The sequence below is a fragment of the Schistocerca gregaria genome, chromosome 3 (genome assembly GCF_023897955.1).
Source record: "Schistocerca gregaria isolate iqSchGreg1 chromosome 3, iqSchGreg1.2, whole genome shotgun sequence".
Classification (NCBI taxonomy): domain Eukaryota; kingdom Metazoa; phylum Arthropoda; class Insecta; order Orthoptera; family Acrididae; genus Schistocerca; species Schistocerca gregaria.
The window spans coordinates 883,421,455-883,440,912 of record NC_064922.1 but is presented as its reverse complement, the minus strand read 5'-3'; the positions used below and the strand labels follow the sequence as shown (position 1 = coordinate 883,440,912).

The window sequence follows — 19,458 nt, the reverse complement described above, 5'->3', positions numbered from 1 at the left end:
TGGTGAACCTCAAATTTTTTATTTCTTCACCATGGACTTTAATACCTACTCCGAATTTTTCTTTTGTTTCTTTTACTGCTTGCTCAATATACAGATTGAATAACATCAGGGAGAGGCTACAACCCTGTCTCACTCCCTTCCCAACCACTGCTTCCCTTTCATGCTCCTCGACTCTTATAACTGCCATCTGGTTTCTGTACAAATTGCAAATAGCCTTTCGCTTCCTGTATTTTACCCCTGCCACCTACAGTATTTGAAAGAGAGTATTCCAGTCAACATTGTCAAACCTTTCTCTAAGTCTACAAGTGCTAGAAACGTACATTTGCCTTTCCTTAATCTATCATTTAAGATAGGTCAGTATTGCTTCACGTGTTCCAACATTTCTATGGAATCCAAACTGATCTTCCCCGAGGTCAGCTTCTACTAGTTTTTCCATACGCCTGTAAAGAATTCGTGTTAGTATTGTTCGGTAATTTTCACTTCTGTCAACACCTGCTTTCTTTGGTATTGGAATTATTGTATTCTTCTTGAAGTCTGAGGGTATTTTGCCTGTTTCATACATCTTGCTCACCAAATGGTATAGTTTTGTCAGGAATATCTCTCCCAAGGCCGTCAGTAGTTCCAATGGAATGTTGTCTACTCCGGGGGCCTTGTTTCGACTCAGGTCAGCTATGCTTTATCAGCCAGTATCTACTGAAAGAATAACTTTGTGAAGCTGATTTTTCAGTCGTCTCCAGCTTATCGGCGTATCAAAAAGCTCTGCAAGTGGCACCTTCAGTGCTCAAATAATGAGTTATCTAAGTTCAAAGTCTACTCAAAAAATTTATTAGCCAGTTTTGGCTCATCTTCAAGAGGCCCATCTCAATAGGGGTCAATCGAGTCTGATTTTTCCTGGCACCTTTAAAAAATGTCCCCACACCCTCCATGTGCCACTTTCCACCCCCTCTGTCCTATAACCTTCTCCCAATTCATGTCCTCTCACTCCCATTGTGCTCCAATGTCTGCCAACACACCCACCAGTCTTTTCCCTTCTCTGCTCTTCTCTAGTACCATCAATCTTATCTCCCCCACAGTGACCTGACACTGCAACTGGGAGCCTTGCATGGCCAATATCCAGTCCCTGCACACTTTGCTAGGCAGCACTAACTCCTCTCCTTCCGCCCAATGCCCCACTTCACTTTAGATTGCTGCTTACTTTCATTGTTACACCATTGCATTCTGGCTAGAGTAGCTGGAGTTATTGGTAATGTGAGCGTGAGATGTTTGCTCGCTTCCGCAGCTCAACGTATCGTCTTGTCGGATAATTGATTTTGTAGGACTACAGTGTGAAAAACCACAAGGAAAGTTACGTGATTGTTATATCTTTATCTGACTTCACTCCGTGCTGCGCTGATGTTCAAGACTATCACCATGCGCTGGCAAAATACAGATTATACATAACAATATCTGAATGCCTAAGTTACATTGAATGTGAAAAAGTGGCTTCAGTCAGATTGAACACTGATCTGCTTCACTTTTATTTTGACTGCTTCATTTAACTCTCACATCCACACTTTGAAGGCTGAATAGCTTTGCGATACTATAGTCAGTAGAAAAAGTTTGTTGTTTAGGTAATGTAATTATTTAAAGCAGGAGGAATTATAGCAGTGTGTCATGACATTGAAATATATTTGTTATCTATCCCCTTATGTTGATATTTTGTTTACTCATGTTACGAAAGTTCCTCTCTTAACCTGTAAATTAGGTGCTCATTTAAATGTTTTTTGTGGTAAGATGTACAGTTTTACACATGAATGGCTTATACTTTTTGGGATGAGTGAGTTATATTCCCAGCACGTTTCTGAATGTTTGAGCTCCTGCAATCCTGTTGTCAGTGGGAGCTGTGAAATCCTCATAACAACCAAGATTCCAAAACCCCTTCCTTGCTTCAGATTAATCCGTCTCCCCCCATTCGAGTCAACAGGTCCTCCTCAACCTGACAAGTCTCCTTCCTTGATGTTGACTTCCACCTCAAAGATGTCTTCATCAGTACCTATGCCCATGTCAAACCTACCAACCATCAGCAGTACCTACACTTAAACAGCTGCCACCAATTCCATACAAAGAAGTGCCTTCCATGCAGTCCAGCCACCCATGGCTGTCACATCTGTAGTGACAAGTAGTCCTCCTTGAAATATACCAAGCGGGTTACGGAGGCATTCACAGACCGTAATTACTCTCCCAACCTTGTGCAGGAACAGCTCTCCTGTGTCTTATCTCACCAGTCACCCCCCACCACCACCCAGTCCCTCCACCCACCCACAGAGGAGTGCCCTCCTTATGACTCAGTACCACCTAGGACTGGAGCAACCGAATTACATTCTCCTCCAGGGTTTCAGCTACTTCTGATGAATCCCTGAAATGAGGAATGTCCTGCCCATTATCCTCCCCATCCCTCCCACAATGGTATTCCGACACCCACCAAACCTACACAAATCCTCGTCCATCAATATGCAGACCCAGCTCACAATCCCTTGCCTCATGGCTCATATCCCTATAATCGACCTAGATGCAAGATCTGCTTCATACATCCTCCCACCACCACCCACTCCAGTCCAGTCTCAAACATCACGTGTCCCACCAGAGGCAAGGCTATCTGTGAAAGCAGTCATGTGATCTACAAGCTAAGCTGCTACCATTGTGCTCCATTCTATGTGAGCCTGGTGGTCAACAAGCTGTCGGTCCATGTGAATGGCTACAGACAAAATGTGGCCAAGGAACAGCTGGACCACCCAGTTACTGAGCACATGACCCGAAATGACATTCTTCGTTTTGATGACTACTTCACAGCCTGTGCCTTATGGCTCCTTCCTACCAACACCAGTTTTTTTCTGATTTGCAGAGGTGGGAACTCTCCATGCAACATATCCTATGTTCCTGTAACCCTCTTGGCCTCAACTTTTGTTAGTCATCGTCCTTTACACAACTATTGCCTTCCTTGTTCTCAATCCAGCACTACACAGCTTTCTTTTCAACAAGTGTACCAACAGTTTTTTTTATGTCTCTCCATTTCAGACAACCCTGCTCTTCTCTAACCTCCTGACTCCATCTAGCATTCCTACCCTCTCTCCACCTCATCCCCGTATGCTCCCAAAAACACTTTATCATCCCCCATTCACACCCTGTTTCCCTCCCCTTCCACAACCCGGCCTGCTCCTGATCCCAATCACCCAGATGGCTTTTCCCAGCATGTGCGGTTCCTCGCAGCCTGACGGTCTGCCAGACTGTGTGTGTGTGTGTGTGTGTGTATGTGTGTGTGTGTGTGTGTCATCTATTTCAGAAGGCCATCTAGCTGAAAGTATAAAAGTAGTTTAGTAGTATTTTTATTGTGCGTGAATCAACATCTTTGCTACATGGTGAGTAGCAATCTACATTTTTATTTGTATAGATGTGAATGTATGTTGGTATAACATCACAGACCTCTGAAAGTTCATCAATTACTTTAACATTTTGACACAGTGTTGCATTCAAATATGCGTGTGATGTTATATACCTACGGGAGCTACATATGGTATATAGAAAGATTATCATGAAACATTTGTTGACTTTAAAAAACTTACTGTCAGACTGTCACTGAACACCTTAACTTAAGCCTTGGCTACAATACAGATAAGTTTGCATCACAGCCAGCATTAAACATTTTCAACAGTCTTGTCTTTGGTCAAAGCAGAATTATAGTTTTACAGTCTTTCATATTCTTGCTATCTCCAGGAGACCAATCTGCATCTGGTAGACACTATGGATTGAGCCAATGACCAAAAAAGCTAGATGATATATTGTAAAACAAAACACACAGTTAACATCTACAATGGAAACACATAGTTAATAACATTGGAGATGTCATCCCAGCGAAATATAACTTCACACTTCAAAGATTATGCTGATCGCTTGCATTGGCCAATGGACCCAAATAAAAGCCTGCTTCAGACTTCTCTCTGTATTACGGTCATCACTTTTACACTTCAATGTTGGCTTGTCATGTTTTGTAAAGTCACCTACCCACCTTGCACTGAATTATTCACCTGTCTTTTCTTGCATTTTTGGATCTGTCTGCCATCTATTCAACTGAATGTACCTCCTTCCCCTTCCATTTCATTTTCATTGCATCTTAATTATGCCTTCCACTCCATTCCAGTCCATCAGTACATTATCTGATTCTTATGTTTGATTTCCTGTCTGCACCGGTTAACAACATCCATCTCTCCATTGTTCACAGAGCAATCTTCTTCTTCTTCTTTTACCAGGCTTAAGGGCTTGAGTGAAACTTGTGGACAGCACTAAACTTTGCCAGAACAGTCTTGCCACAGGCTCAAAGCAGCTCTTGAGTGCTTCAGAAATTCAGTGCTCGGATCAACACAACTAATTCTTGCTTGCAGTGGTCATGTGCCAGCTAAAAGTGCAAGCCAATATTGTCATTAATACACACTTCTTTTTTTTTTTTTTTTTTTGTCTTTGGTACATTTCCGGGATTTGTCCGGAAAGTAATGAGTCTCACTTTTTTCATAATTTATTGTTCAGATAGGTTCAACAACTTAAAATTCTTCGACGTATGATCCTTCTGCATCAGCATATTTTTGCCAGCATATTTTCATGCATAGTAGGCATTCTGGAACTTCTCAATTGGGATGCTCTTCAGGGAAGCCATCAAAGTAGCTTTTACAGTGGCCATCGACATGAGAGGTTTTCCTTAGAGATTCCTTCCGAACCGACAAATCAAAAAAATACAGCTGGGGCCAGGTTGGAACTGCAGGGCGGCTCTCGCACTTATGTCACACCAATATAAGTCAGGTAATTTGTGGCTAAAAAGGCAGTGTGCTGTCTCCATGATGTGGGGAATTCCTTTTGGACATGGGTGACCCGGTGGTTTAGTCTCTGGAGCATTGCCTTGAAACATAGAGCAAGTCCAATATTTCCGATGTCAAGCGAACAGTCGTTCGATTGTCTGAATTCAGTTACTGACGTGCATGAGTCACACATTAGTCTGAGAGTGTGACCTCCTCCTGACATTCTCTAAGCATCGTGAGCCACCTCTTTGACTATGATCTAGAAAGGTGATCATCCCTGAAGTATTTCTTAAGCATTCCAAAGGTTCCTAGCGGTGTCTTGTTGAGCTACACACAAAGATTTTTCCGTCATAAGTTCTACGCTCATGCAGTGTATAGATTCACAGGAGCTGTCCTACCTCTCCAGGAGCAAGGGCGCTATTGAGCAACCTGCCGTTTGAAAACTAAGGGTGGCGAGCACCAACTGTGAGTGACTGAAACTAAAGTAGTAAGTTCCTAAGAGAGAAGGAAATTGGCGGCTTCCAGTCGATACTAAATTACTCCAGGAGTAAAATTTTCATTTACTTCCAAAGTAAATTTATTTAATCCATTACAGGCAGAGAGCACCATTGAAGAGTACACCACTATGTTAGTAACTTAATGAGGAAATAAGGCCAAAATTTACTCCTAGGTAGTAAAAGTGAATTGTATGGATTATCTGTACTATAAAGGAATATATGGAGATGGAGGAAGAGGTGAATATCACAAGAATGAGAATTGTAATGGAGAGAAAGAGACCCATTTGTGATGTATAGCGAAAGTGATTTCAAAGAACAGTTTGGAGTCTTTTGAGTTGCTGGAGGCATTACTGCAGCATAATTCTGACAGGGACCATGCTTTGTCTCGTAGGCTGCAACTTTTTTGTCAACTGCGAATCTTTTGCACAGGTACTTATAAAAGTGTAGCAGAAGATCTCATTAATATACACTGTACTGCTGCTGGGATAGATTTGAACAGTGTGATAAACAGTTTAATTGCCTTAAAGCCACTGTATGTGTCCATGCCACAGAGCCAAGAAAACATATCAAAGAACAAAAGGGAATTCTATCGAACTGGTGGATTCCCAAATGTCATAGGGACCATAGATTGTGTACATATATCCATACTTTGTCATTCTGGAGCACAAGCAGAACTATACAGAAATTGCAAGAATTTCTTTTCTATCAATACACAAATCATCTGTGATGCCAATATGAAGAATTTGAATGTGGTAAACTGTTGGTTGGGTTCCACGCACGATGCACATATTTGGGACAATAGTAAAGTCGCTGCAGAATTTGAAAATGGACAGTATGAAGGGTTGATTGTTGGAGATAGTGGATATGATCTCTCCAAACATCTTATAACGTCTATGTTCTGAGCCCACATACGAGGTGAACGGCGCTACAGTAGAGCCCATATTGCTATTGGATGTGAAATAGAGAGAGCGTTCGGTGTTTGAAAGAAATGTTTCCAAATTCTCACTACAACAATGCAATTTAAACCAAACAAGTGCAGGAATGTTATTGTGGCTGATGCAGTTCGACACAACTTTGGAGTAGAAGTTAGAAGTGTGTTTCACTCGGATGCTGTGGAGGTGAATGACATTGAGCAATATGCATTTCAGCCAGAAGCAGATGCTGCAGGCCAAGCCATCAGAAGGTCTATTATACTTCATTACTTTAAATAAAATTGTACCTAGTTTGCTGATAAAATTAGAAGTTAGTGTAAAGACTATTACTTCTTAAATGAATAAATAAGCCACTGGATTGTCACTACTGCAGTGAAAAGTGACTTGTTTTATTTATGCATAATTTTATATTTGTTCTTTTTCCTTTCTTTCGTAAATTTTTCTGCTGGGGATTAACATTCTCATTTTATTTCTTAATTGAGTGTACAAAGTCATGCAATGTTTTGATTAATTCTAAAAAAAAGGCTTATTTTATAATATTGCAAATTCAGGCAAATATTAGATTAGAATGTGGTATTAACAAAAATTAGTTCTGATGCTGAAATGATAAACACAAATATTGTGCCACACAAGAAACCAGAACATATTAACCATTTGAAAAAAATATCAAGGAAATAAAAGATGTTTTATGCATATGAATATTTTCTTATTCATTTACAAAAATCCAAATTTCTCGAGCACATTGGCTGAAGAACTGGAACCTGAAGTTTGCTTCATTACTTTCTTGAACTTATTCATAATTTCCATTTTGAGGTTATGCTTTTCTTCAAAGATTTCTCTGTGTCTTTCTATTAATAACTTTTTTACATTGTATTCCTCTTGTATTAAATGGATTTTTAATGAATTAAGCTCGTCCACTTTTTCAACAACTCTCGGTTCTTCATTACAATCCCATGTTCTCTCCCTCTTTTGCTGGCTGCATTTTCTGATAAGCTCCTGCCAGAGAATGTAGGCCAAGGTTCATGACTGTGGGATAAAGTTCACCTTCAGCAATTCCATTGCTAGCTTGAGAGCAGTTATCATCAAAGTTGCTTGAAAGTATTCTACACTCCTGGAAATGGAAAAAAGAACACATTGACACCGGTGTGTCAGACCCACCATACTTGCTCCGGACACTGCGAGAGGGCTGTACAAGCAATGATCACACGCACGGCACAGCGGACACACCAGGAACCGCGGTGTTGGCCGTCGACTGGCGCTAGCTGCACAGCATTTGTGCACCGACGCCGTCAGTGTCAGCCAGTTTGCCGTGGCATACGGAGCTCCATCGCAGTCTTTAACACTGGTAGCATGCCGCGACAGCGTGGACGTGAACCATATGTGCAGTTGACGGACTTTGAGCGAGGGCGTATAGTGGGCATGCGGGAGGCCGGGTGGACGTACCGCCGAATTGTTCAACACGTGGGGCGTGAGGTCTCCACAGTACATCGATGTTGTCGCCAGTGGTCGGCCGAAGGTGCACGTGCCCGTCGACCTGGGACCGGACCGCAGCGGCGCACGGATGCACGCCAAGACCGTAGGATCCTACGCAGTGCCGTAGGGGACCGCACCGCCACTTCCCAGCAAATTAGGGACACTGTTGCTCCTGGGGTATCAGCGAGGACCATTTGCAACCGTCTCCATGAAGCTGGGCTACGGTCCCGCACACCGTTTGGCCGTCTTCCGCTCACGCCCCAACATTGTGCAGCCCGCCTCCAGTGGTGTCGCGACAGGCGTGAATGGAGGGACGAATGGAGACGTGTTGTCTTCAGCGATGAGAGTCGCTTCTGCCTTGGTGCCAATGATGATCGTATGCGTGTTTGGCGCCGTGCAGGTGAGCGCCACAGTCAGGACTGCATACGACCGAGGCACACAGGGCCAACACCCGGCATCATGGTGTGGGGAGCGATCTCCTACACTGGCCGTACACCTCTGGTGATCGTCGAGGGGACACTGAATAGTGCACGGTACATCCAAACCGTCATCGAACCCATCGTTCTACCATTCCTTGACCGGCAAGGGGACTTGCTGTTCCAACAGGACAATGCACGTCCGCATGTATCCCGTGCTACCCAACGTGCTCTAGAAGGTGTAAGTCAACTACCCTGGCCAGCAAGATCCCCAGATCTGTCCCCCATTGAGCATGTTTGCGACTGGATGAAGCGTCGTCTCACGCGGTCTGCACGTCCAGCACGAACGCTGGTCCAACTGAGGCGCCAGGTGGAAATGGCATGGCAAGCCGTTCCACAGGACTACATCCAGCATCTCTACGATCGTCTCCATGGGAGAATAGCAGCCTGCATTGCTGCGAAAGGTGGATATACACTGTACTAGTGCCGACATTGTGCATGCTCTGTTGCCTGTGTCCATGTGCCTGTGGTTCTGTCAGTGTGATCATGTGATGTATCTGACCCCAGGAATGTGTCAATAAAGTTTCCCCTTCCTGGGAGTGTTCTTATTCAATTTCCAGGAGTGTATTATCTTCAGATATGTCATTGTCATTAACTCCAGCTATATCCCCTCTAAAACTTGTGGGATCATATCAACAACCATTTGGCTTATATTGTCGATCTTCATCTTACCTACTCCACTGCCAGTTTGAAATTGTTTTCGATTACATTTAGCTTTCATTTTCTTCGCTTTCGCTTTCATGGCCTTCCAAGTTACTTTAAGCCGCTCTTGTGATCTTTGAGTTAGAGCTTCTGCGTTGTATTCAACGTGTATTTTTTCCCAAGCATCCTTTTTCCTTTTTAGCACGTTGATATCACACTTTTTAGATTCAATAGTAGTTATGTACTTTTTCATTATTCCAGCCAATCGCTCTCTTTCATGTTCTGGTATGTTTTTTGATTGTTTCTTGGAGAGGTCCATGTTGTTGCTAGCTCATCAGGTGGTGGGGTTAACAATAGATTCATCCATGGACAGCAATTTTCTTTTCCATAAAACACAGATCTTTTCATTAATTAAAAATAGCATTTAGATTTTCCAATTTTAATGATTTAGTTTAATAATCCTTTCTCACTTCTAAAACAGTAGCAATGAACATAAGTTACGCAAAAGGTGATACAATAATGTCTGCCAACAATCAATATTTTCCAAGGTGTGCAGAAATGGCTTACTTCTTTAGTAAAAAGGTGTTACTACTTAAGTTACAATTAAAAAGGTTAAATTGAGCTCTCCAAGAATTACTAAAAGAGTATATTACTACAGAAGTAATTTACTAATTATATTAGTTTGGTTCTAGCCATTCCAAGAGTCCCTCCCATTCTCTACCCACCCACCCATCCTCCCCAACTTGTCCAACTCCTGTGTGATGTATAGTTGCATCACAAAAAATTGTAGCGCATTACTTTCTGACGCTCCTCTAATCTAGAGAGCAGCAGATTGACTAACAATGCTATCTGTACTACAGTACTGGTGAAGCAGCCCATCAATGTATGTTACCCATCAACAGCTCTATCAAAATGGTTCCTCACCATTACTAACTCCTGCATAACATGTACCAGTGCCTATAATTAAAGTGCAGCTACTCAGATAAGTCTAGTGTATGCTGTAATTGTCATATGAGAGAGAAACTTGGTAGATATTCTAATGTGTCAATGTGGAAGCAAATTTATACTGGAAAAAAAAAAAAAATAGTTCCAATTTTGGCCACCAGGTGTAAATCTGGCACCACTAATGCAAGAAAGACAGATGTAAGGGATTAGAAACAGGATGCAGGTAAAGAAAGCTCAAACAAATGAGAGAGACAATGCTGATTTTATTATTAATTGCCGTTGTCATGCTGTCATAAAGTGTGTAGTGCCAGATTTGCGTTTAGTGGCCAAAATACGAACTAAAATTTTTTTCCACCATAAATCATTTCTGCGTTAATGTGTTAGCATATATACCAAGCTTCTCTGCCATATGATATTACAGCCCACACAGTACCTACTTAGTAGCTGCACTTTAATTATAACCACCCATTACATCTAGAACAGGCATTTTAATCTACCATTGTTGGTTCCCTTAATTCTCTCCAGCTAAGGGCTCTACTCCTAGTTTTCGGTAGAGTCACCCGATAGCATGATCACATTATCTGTGTTATCGGCTGGTGATTTTGCTTTACTTTGTAGTTTCATAACCTGAATCTTTGTGCGATCAAAACTTAAAACAGTTCGCTGTGGACTAGTTGGATTGTTTGTGACATTTTGGATGTACCTGTCATGATTGAATTGGGCTCTTAATTTTGTTTGTGTCATTAGCTGACATTATAGTCTCTGAACATTCTTACCATGTGTTGGGGGTTATCTATGGGTAAATGTTGACCATTTAATTTTAAGATTATTCCATCCTTGTAATAAGTTACATTGGAAGAGTGGTGGAAAAAAAGTAAAACAATTTCACTTATGTTCAAATGTGTTTTAGATAGTTTACCAGAGAGTTCTAGGAACTGCCAAAATTGAAACTATGGGCCCGAGTTGTGCCTGGTTAGCTCAGTTGGTGGAAGCATTTACTTAAAAATGTAAGTTGCTGTGTTCAGTTCTGGTCTGGCCCATAGTTGGTCAAGCAAGAAGTTTTACCAAAAGGTTCTATGGCTCTGTAAGTCACTTATTTCTGAGGTATAGTTATCTTCACTAGTGGATAATGACAATACTTCCTTTCTTGTATCTTTGCGCATTGGTCAATGAACATACTCTGGGCTGTATTTTTGATAGCAAATTTCATAAAATTCTAATTATTCAGGCAGTTACTTAGAAGATGTACCTGTTTGCACCAGAGATACAGTCCTAATTACCACATTTTTGGAAATTTATGCCTTTGTCATCAAGAAGTCACATTATGTAGTGATTCATTAGAGTATTTTTATTAGGACCTAGACCTATACATCCTGCAGAATTTTCTGAACCTTGATATTTATTTTAGAAAATCTGCTATGTTTTTGTTCTCAGTTTGTTTTATATGTGCCACAAAAATGTAGAATATTGTATCCTGTTAGCTGGTTTGTGTTTAGTGATTGCTTCCCATATACAACTCGAAATGAGCTATTGATCTACCTACATTCTGACTGATGTCAATTTACATTTAGTTTTTAGTGACCATTGACCAAAGAATTGCTCCTTGTTTCAGTGTAATTTGTTATTCATTACTGTTCTATTTGTTCTAAAAGAAATAAGCTTTTCCTATCCCTTTTCTGTAAATTTAAACAACAAAATATTTTTTCCGTATCTCTATCCATAATGTTACCTAATCTTATTTTCAGCAGTGACCATGGATGGCACAAAAGCCCCTTGCAACATATCAAGAAATTTGAAATTAAGTAATGGTAAATACAATGTCTCGGAAAATGGAATGTTTGAAGTGAAGGGTGGTGTGTTCAAAGGTAATGTTGCATTACTTTGGCATTATATCCAATTTTGAAAAAAAATTATTTCTATACAGTGTGTTCGGAAATTTGCTGTGCATTTCCAACATGTTGAAAATAATGTCCATCAATAACTAGACAAGTCTGAAACCACTTAATTTTATTGGGAAACATTTCTGCAGATATGATTGTGATATGCCTATCATGTATGCAGGTATTTCAGTTATTAAAGTCACAAGGTGTGTATGGGCTATTGTGATATACTACAGACTTCACTGTTTCCCCAAGAAAAAAGTCTATATAGAAGATGACGTGCTGAGTATCAATGGGATTCCTCTCAATAAAAAAAAAACATAAACCATCTGTGCTAAGGATTCACTTTTCATGATCCGCTTCCTTCGTCGTGCACTGCAGTCACTTTATATGGGAATAATTTCATTGTTTGCCTAACCACAGTTGCAAGTCTGATGCCCTGATGTCCTTTTCTTGTGCTACCATGCACAATGATTTTGCTGGGCTCTGTCACATAGAAGCAGAAATGTCCAGCAACTTCTGTTTGTTTAGTTGATTTTCCAGTTCATCAGACATCCAACACATGCTTCCTGCTCTAAATCTGTGTATTTAGCAGCTTGCTGAAATGCATCTTCAGTAAGAAAAATAGATTACTTAGTTAAAAGCACTATAATTCAAAAACAAATTGGACATCTAAACATTACACATCACATTCAGTAGCTTTCATAACTGAAGTAAGCTGTTAAATGTTAAACAACAGTAGAACGAATCCCAACTTTTTTTTGAACTTCTAACATAATTTACATCTGTAGGCCAGTGCACAGTGACTTTCTGAACACACTGTACAACAGAAATATGCAAGTGATCTATTTCACCCCAAATTTGGTGTTACATTTATGTTTTGGATAAGTCTGTACACACAGTCTGATCAGTCTCTTTTCCTGTTGCAGACTGCAAATATGCATGGACTTCTTTTAAGACAGAACTACGGCTCTTCCGCATGTCAGTAGGAAACAAAATTGCCACATGGAGGTTTGGAGCAGATGTTTCCCAGTCTGACAGTGTTCCAGAAATTGGACAGGAGCATATTGGGTATCGTGTGCCACATGTGACCTGTGTGTGCGAGTTGCCACCGCGGGGAGCAGTCACTGGTTCTGCTGCTCCTCAGCTTCTTGTAGGACTAGACTGTGGGCCTAGTCGTGGTGGTGCTGTATGTATTTGTGATAGCTCGTCTGGGTCTATAATTACAACTATCAACGTCCTACACCCGGTAAGATTTCTACCTGGAAATTTGATTTTAAATTAAACTTTTTCAGAGACTTTCATAGAACTTCTTCATTGTACTTTTTTTTCCTTCCAAAAGGTCTCATCATTGTCAGTTATTGATGGAGGAGCAAGTCCTGCCAGCAGACTTCTTTCCCCAGCCATCACGAACATGTGTGGGGTGGCTGCTGTGGGCCTTACAGGATGTGGATATGTAATGTTAGTTGATTTGCGGCGGCACGATCCAGATGGCCCTCACACTGCCATCCTTCTCAATGGTAAATGCCTGTGAACTCTTTAATAAAAATTGCAGTGGTTGAAATAATAAGAAATATTCTGAATTACAGTCTATAATTTTGTCAATATAGGAAAGGTAGATTCCTGTGTACTATAAAGATGGCACATTAAGTGCAGTCGGTTTGTGCCAAACTGTGTATTTAAACACATTGAATGATTTTCTCTTGGGAAAATATTGTGTGATTCTAGTTTGCTAGAATGAATGGAATAGTTGACAGTACTGTGTAATGGTTTGCTTTTAGGTATTTGGCAGAGTTCTTGCACAATATTTTAACAACCGACTCTGTCAACGCTTTTAGGTGCTGTGGGCTGCGTAATTCACACTCATTCCCTGGTCTTCAAACAGGCTGTGGTGATGCACCACAATTTGTAACCACCTAATTTGACTGCTGGCACCCGCTACCATTTTCGATTTTTGTTTATCAGAGAAGGCATTGTTATTATGTGAAATCCACATTCTGTAGATGATTTTGGATTCTAATGGCTGGGGTAGCCAGCAAAATTGTAATAACTTGTGCTGAATTCCAGTCCTTTCTGTTTTATTACCTTTCTGACATCTTCATTTCAGCAGTCACCTGTTCCAGAAATTTGACATTTCCATGAAAAGACTGAACTAGTTGTACTTTAGTTCAAGATTATGCTTGAGGCAGTGCTCAGCAACAGCTGATTTGCTTGGAAATTTTAGTAGAGTTTGTCACATATCGTCCTTGCACCTCTTCTCAAATGTTCTAGTTGTCTTCCCTCATATAAGACATGTCATATTCACATTTAATGCAGTACATACCTAGTTTGTGGAGATCTCGATCATCTTTAACATAAAAAAGATGATCTCTTACCATTTACATACATTGGATGATCTGTTTTTATAGGACCCTACCAATCTGTCTGAAGACTGGGCCAGCACATTGCAGACGAGTTATTCTTGGCTTTGCTTTTTCCTTTTTGGTCTACCATTTGTTCAATAATAGTTTTAATTCTTCAACTTAATGGCCTAGTCTTAACACTGAATTTCTTTGTGAATGTTGCTGACAGATGGGGATTGTATTTTCTATGTACAGTGTGACCCAGAAATCTGTTCGTTGTTCGCTTAACTAACAAGTCCAGGAAAGGTAGTGGGCCCTCTTTTTTAAGTCCCCATCACGTGTTTCGTGTATTTGAAATGTCCCAGAATCTCTTTGTGCTATTTCATTCCATGTTATCACACCACAAATTCGTCATCCAAGTATTGATAGAAACCAATTTGCTTGAACTTGGCTGATTCTTGTGTATTTGCCTAAGTCTTCATTGTGTAGGTTTGCTTCAGCAAGGGATAATGGATAACCCATTGCTACACCATTTGTATTGTTATGCATCAAGAAAGTAACAAAACGGGGAAAGTGAAATTTTCGAAGTCCGAACAGAGTTCATTGCTCAGGCGCACAAACATTTTGCTTCCTCTTTTACTCTTGTAACATTATGTTTGAAATGCTAAGGATGACAACAGCAACACCCAACAGCAGCAATGCCCACCAGGGGTTTGACAAAGCAGTTCAGACACTGAAACAAATTGATGAAGCAGTTGTAGCAGAAAGGAAGACCACTGACAACTCATAAAGAGCAAAACCAATACGGTCATGACCCAAGTCACAAAAAAAAACAGAGCCTCTTCTCGGTACCATAAATACTTCACCTTGATAAGCTAGAGGCAGGCAGTCAGCAGAATTGATGGTGTTAATGTTGTTTGCACTCATTTATCTGATTATTGTTTTTTAACATCTCACGTATAAGATTGTTTCAGTACTGGTCATATTCCTGCTGCCTTAAGAAATGACCACCATTCAACAACCACTGGTGATTGAAGTGTCCCTCCATTACCAGCCTCCGGTTTTTGGTAGTCTAGGGCCTACCAACACCATTGAAGCCTGGGGCACAAAATACCCTTAAACTCCAACACCACTTGGATTAGATGGCCTACTCAATCAGCTGACCAGGATCAGCATTTAACATGACCTCACAGTACCTGACATTATGGTCTATTTGATGTGACAACACAGGCAGTGACTTGAGAGGGACAGAGTACTCCTACACATCATGGGCATTAACATCTCCGAGCAGAACTTCTGAAGGGGTGCATCTTCAACACCATGCATGGCAACAGGCTTACTAGGAGTGAGTGGCCTTAGCACAGGGCTGATACAGCAAGATACGGTAGCCAGAGCCAACCACTGGGTTCAGCAGATTCCTCACCGGCTTGCTAGGCTGCTAGCAGCCACCACCAAAAATATGGTGACGAGATTTATTTAGAGAAATAACGGAAGTAATATTTAATCCAGTTTTATTGCATTTGGCGATGCCGTACAAGGTCCTTCATCCTGACAAACAGTAAGGGTTTCCAGCTTAGGAGTGGATGACCACTACAGCATGTTGAGAATATTTTCCATCATATTGGAAATAAGTTGGTATGAGAGTGTTACTTAAAGTTCAGGGAAACAGTGATCCAACTTTTTCCCAATTAGCTTTAAGGATTCAGAAAGTGCCACTCTAGCACAGGAGACCATATCAAAATTGACTATAATGTTGATATCTAGGAGCTGTAATTGTCAGACAGCTTACAGAATGATTAGAATTACAAATGTAGTGTTCTCACTTCCCTACATATTCACTGAGAATGCATTTAAGGTAATATGACAGCCTGTGCATACATGTGCCAGTGTTATTAACTATAGATCTCAGAGGAATGCTTTCCTTGTATATCTTTAAAAGCCCATGTAGTCATGGTGGCTTGTGTTCTAGGATCATTAATGACACTACATGGCAAGTCTGATGCGCTGAGAAAAGCGAACTTCTTCCTCTTGCGTAGGATTTACATCCATCTGCTTGTAGGCATTATGTTTCAAAAAGTTGAAAATCGTGTTTTAATAGAAATCCAGGTTGGCATATGAACTATTATGAAAAGGATAAGAGTGCTAATCACTGTGAAGATGACACACAGAATTGTAAAGACACAACAAAAAGACTGGTACACATTAAACTTTTGGTCAAAGCCTTCTTCAGAAAAAAAGGTGAGCGCGCACCCACACACACACACACACACACACACACACACACAGACAGAGAGAGAGAGAGAGAGAGAGAGAGAGAGAGAGAGAGAGAGAGACAGAGAGAGAGAGAGAGAGAGAGAGAGAGAGAGAGACTCACACAAGAAGACACGTCTCACAGATATGGCTGCTGTCTCTGGCAAAATCAGCTGGACATAGTAGTCATGTGCGTGAGGTGCATGTGTGAATGTGTTTTCCTTTCTTTAATGAAGAAGGCTTTGGTTGAAAGTTTAATGTGTAACAGTCTCTTCCTTATAACTACCTGCAACACAGTGTGTCAATTTTATGGTGAGTAGCAATCTGTCTCTCTCATAATTGTCGAAAATTGTAAGATGCAAAGAGTATGTCCGTTTCACTGAGTAACAAAACTGGCTCTGAAAAACAAATGATCATCAAAAGGCATAACTGGTGCTACAAATATTGATACAACAGTACTACTTCAGTCTAGTTGGAATCCAGGCAGCTCCCAGCAACTTAAGCAAAGAAGGTTATGACAGCATTATGAACAATTATCTCTGGGGTTATAGAAGATGTCTACTCAGAAAGTACAGAACATACAGAAAAATCCACTTGTTTGTGGATATGGCATTTCTCCAAGTTTTGGTTATTCATAATACTTGCCATGACATGGTTGCAGAGCACATCATTATAGGCAGGCATATGATAACACGACATATTATGGAGTGATAGATGTGTTTTGTCTCCTTGAATTTGCTAAATATGAGTCACTTGTGACTGTTCAGTGATGGTCACATATCAGGTAAAAGCTCAAACAGATGAAAAATCCAAGAGTGGTATAAAACATTTTGTGAGGCTGGCTGCTTGTGTAGTCTGAAGAAAATGGGATGGCTGCTACTGTTAGTACAGAAGGCAGAGTAAGTCTGAGAATCATTCTCTCGAGCCCAAAAAAGTGGACAATGTGTGCAAGCAGACAACTGCAGATCCTGTAGTCAACTGTCTGGCATTTTCCATGCAAATATCTGTGTTAAAACTATACTGGCTGCAGTTGTTGATTGAACTGGATACTGGGGACAGTGAACTTCCTTGTGACTTTTGCAGTGACTGTCTATTTCTACTGCAGGAAGACAGTTTCTTACAGAAGTTGATTTTCACTGACAAAGCCATATTTCAGGTGTCTGAAGCGTCATAATGTATGTGTTTGGGGCACAGAGCATCCACCCAAGGTTGTGGTAATCATTTCTAATTCACCTAAAGTTGTTGTCTTTTGTGCCATGTGGTTATGAAAAAATTGTAGACCATTTTTCTTTGTGGAGAAAATCGGGACTTGTATTGTGAACCAGGACTTGCTGAAGCAGTTTTGTATGCCATAATTATAGCAAGACAGTAGAGACTTCAGTTTGCAACAAGACATGCCCCACCACACTTTCCTTTGGAATTTGTACTTACCTTAATGCTGAACTGCCTCAGCATTGGATTGGACCTGCTTCAGGTCATTACTCTCATCTTCAGTAGCCCCCAGGATCATATCCCCCCAGGGGGCCCACAGTCCCTTTTGTGGGTACGTGTGTGGTGTGCACGGGGCCCCGAGCTATTGCAGTCTCCTTTCTTTCTCCATACTGCATTACTATCCCTGTTCCTCTTCTTCCCTGTCCTTGCTCCTTTCTCCCTACTCTTTCCCTTCCCTCTTGGTGGACTTCTTTATATCGACCTGGCTATCCTCCCGGTTTTGTTTTTGGTATGTGCTATTGTTCAGTTTGCTGTTTCCATCTCCTTTTCGGTCCCCTTGGGTAAGACCTCCATTTCCAACATTTTCCGTTCAGTGTGAGCCATTTGGGGATGAACTCCCAACCTAGTTTCCATGGTGCAGGCTTCAGCCATATGGTAGGTGCGAAAAGCAATAATGTCTCTGTCCACAAAACTTTCAAGTCTAGGAACATTTGGTACTCCTGTACCTCCACGAACAATAGCTACGGTAAACCATCCGTTACCATGACCAAATGAAACATTTATATCTAAACTAAAATTAAGTCTGCAACTGCAGAATACAGAAGGGCCGTCCAGCAGGGCTTGAGCAGCGACAGACTTCACTGGAATACGATTCTTCTTATCTCCAGCTGTTGTAGCAAATTTGATGTTCTCGATGGTCTTGTAGACTGTTTGTTTAGAATGACGGCGATATCTGCCTCCTCCCCTCCCCTCCTTTTTCCCCTTGCACTCTGGCCCCTTTCCTGCTAGGTCGCCAGCATGGTTGCCAGTCCACTTGGCTGAGCCCTCTAACGAAACAGGGATCAAACTGCTAGTACCTGCCTGTGATGTTAACGCCTCATGTATGTCAAGGAGTCAATGCTCATCACTTTGGGGCATCAGAACTCCCGGCAATGTTTGCTTTACCAGACGGCCCTTGTTGTGGCTGGGTGGTGCCCAGCGGCGAGCTCCTGGTCGGAGTGGGTAGTACTAGGTCAGACGCCTTGCACATGAAGTGACAAAAGTGTCAACATTCTGGCCATTCTGTGGCCATCTGTAAGGGTAATAGAAGACATGACAGTCCTTCTGATCATTTGGCCTCTCCCTAGCCACCACCTGGGAAGAGTGTCAAGCTCACCAGCTTGGGGTGAAACCATTCCCTCAGAACCTGGTTTGTACGAGGAAGGATGGCGAAAGTTTTGCCATGACCAAGCCTTTGTTTTTCATGGAAACAATTGAAAATAAGTATGGCGAAGCGGAATCCTTGAGTAAAATGCAGTCTGGTTCTTTGCTCATAAAGACATCTTCTGTTGCCTAATCTGAAGCCCTGCGGGCTTGTTACCTTCTTGGTGACATCCCAGTCTCTGTCGCACCCCACCAATCTTTGAACTCGGTACTGGGTATCATTTTCCACTGGGGTCTTCTACTACAAACTGACAAGGAGCTCCTTGCAAACCTTGAGCGGTGAGGAGTTCGATTTGTCCACCGTGTACAATGAGGCCCTAAAAGCAATCACACCAATACAGGTGCCTTTCTCCTGGCCTTCGAGGGGTTACCGTCCCAGAGAAGGTCAAGGTGATGGTGTATCGGTGTGATGTAAAACCATACATTCCACCACGGATGAGATGCTTTAAATGTGTACGGTTTGGACAAGTCTTCCCACTGCACCCATGATCCCCTCTGCGGTGACTGTGGGCGCCCCCTCCGTGAGGGGAGTTCCTCTGCTACCCCGCCAGTTTGCGTAAATTG

At 41.6% G+C, this 19,458-nt stretch overlaps 1 protein-coding gene across 2 annotated transcripts in view; it reads left to right on the top strand.

Annotated features, from left to right (window-relative positions):
* The window catches only part of LOC126355049 (platelet binding protein GspB), a 309,208-nt gene that overhangs the window by 4,323 nt on the left and 285,427 nt on the right, over positions 1–19,458 (top strand). For both annotated transcript variants that reach the window (XM_050005202.1, XM_050005201.1), the window contains exons 2-4: positions 11,534–11,653; positions 12,598–12,917; positions 13,011–13,188. In XM_050005202.1, the coding sequence (XP_049861159.1) occupies positions 11,542–11,653; positions 12,598–12,917; positions 13,011–13,188 (610 nt within the window). In that variant the 5' untranslated portion in view covers positions 11,534–11,541. The remainder of the gene's footprint in view (positions 1–11,533; positions 11,654–12,597; positions 12,918–13,010; positions 13,189–19,458) is intronic.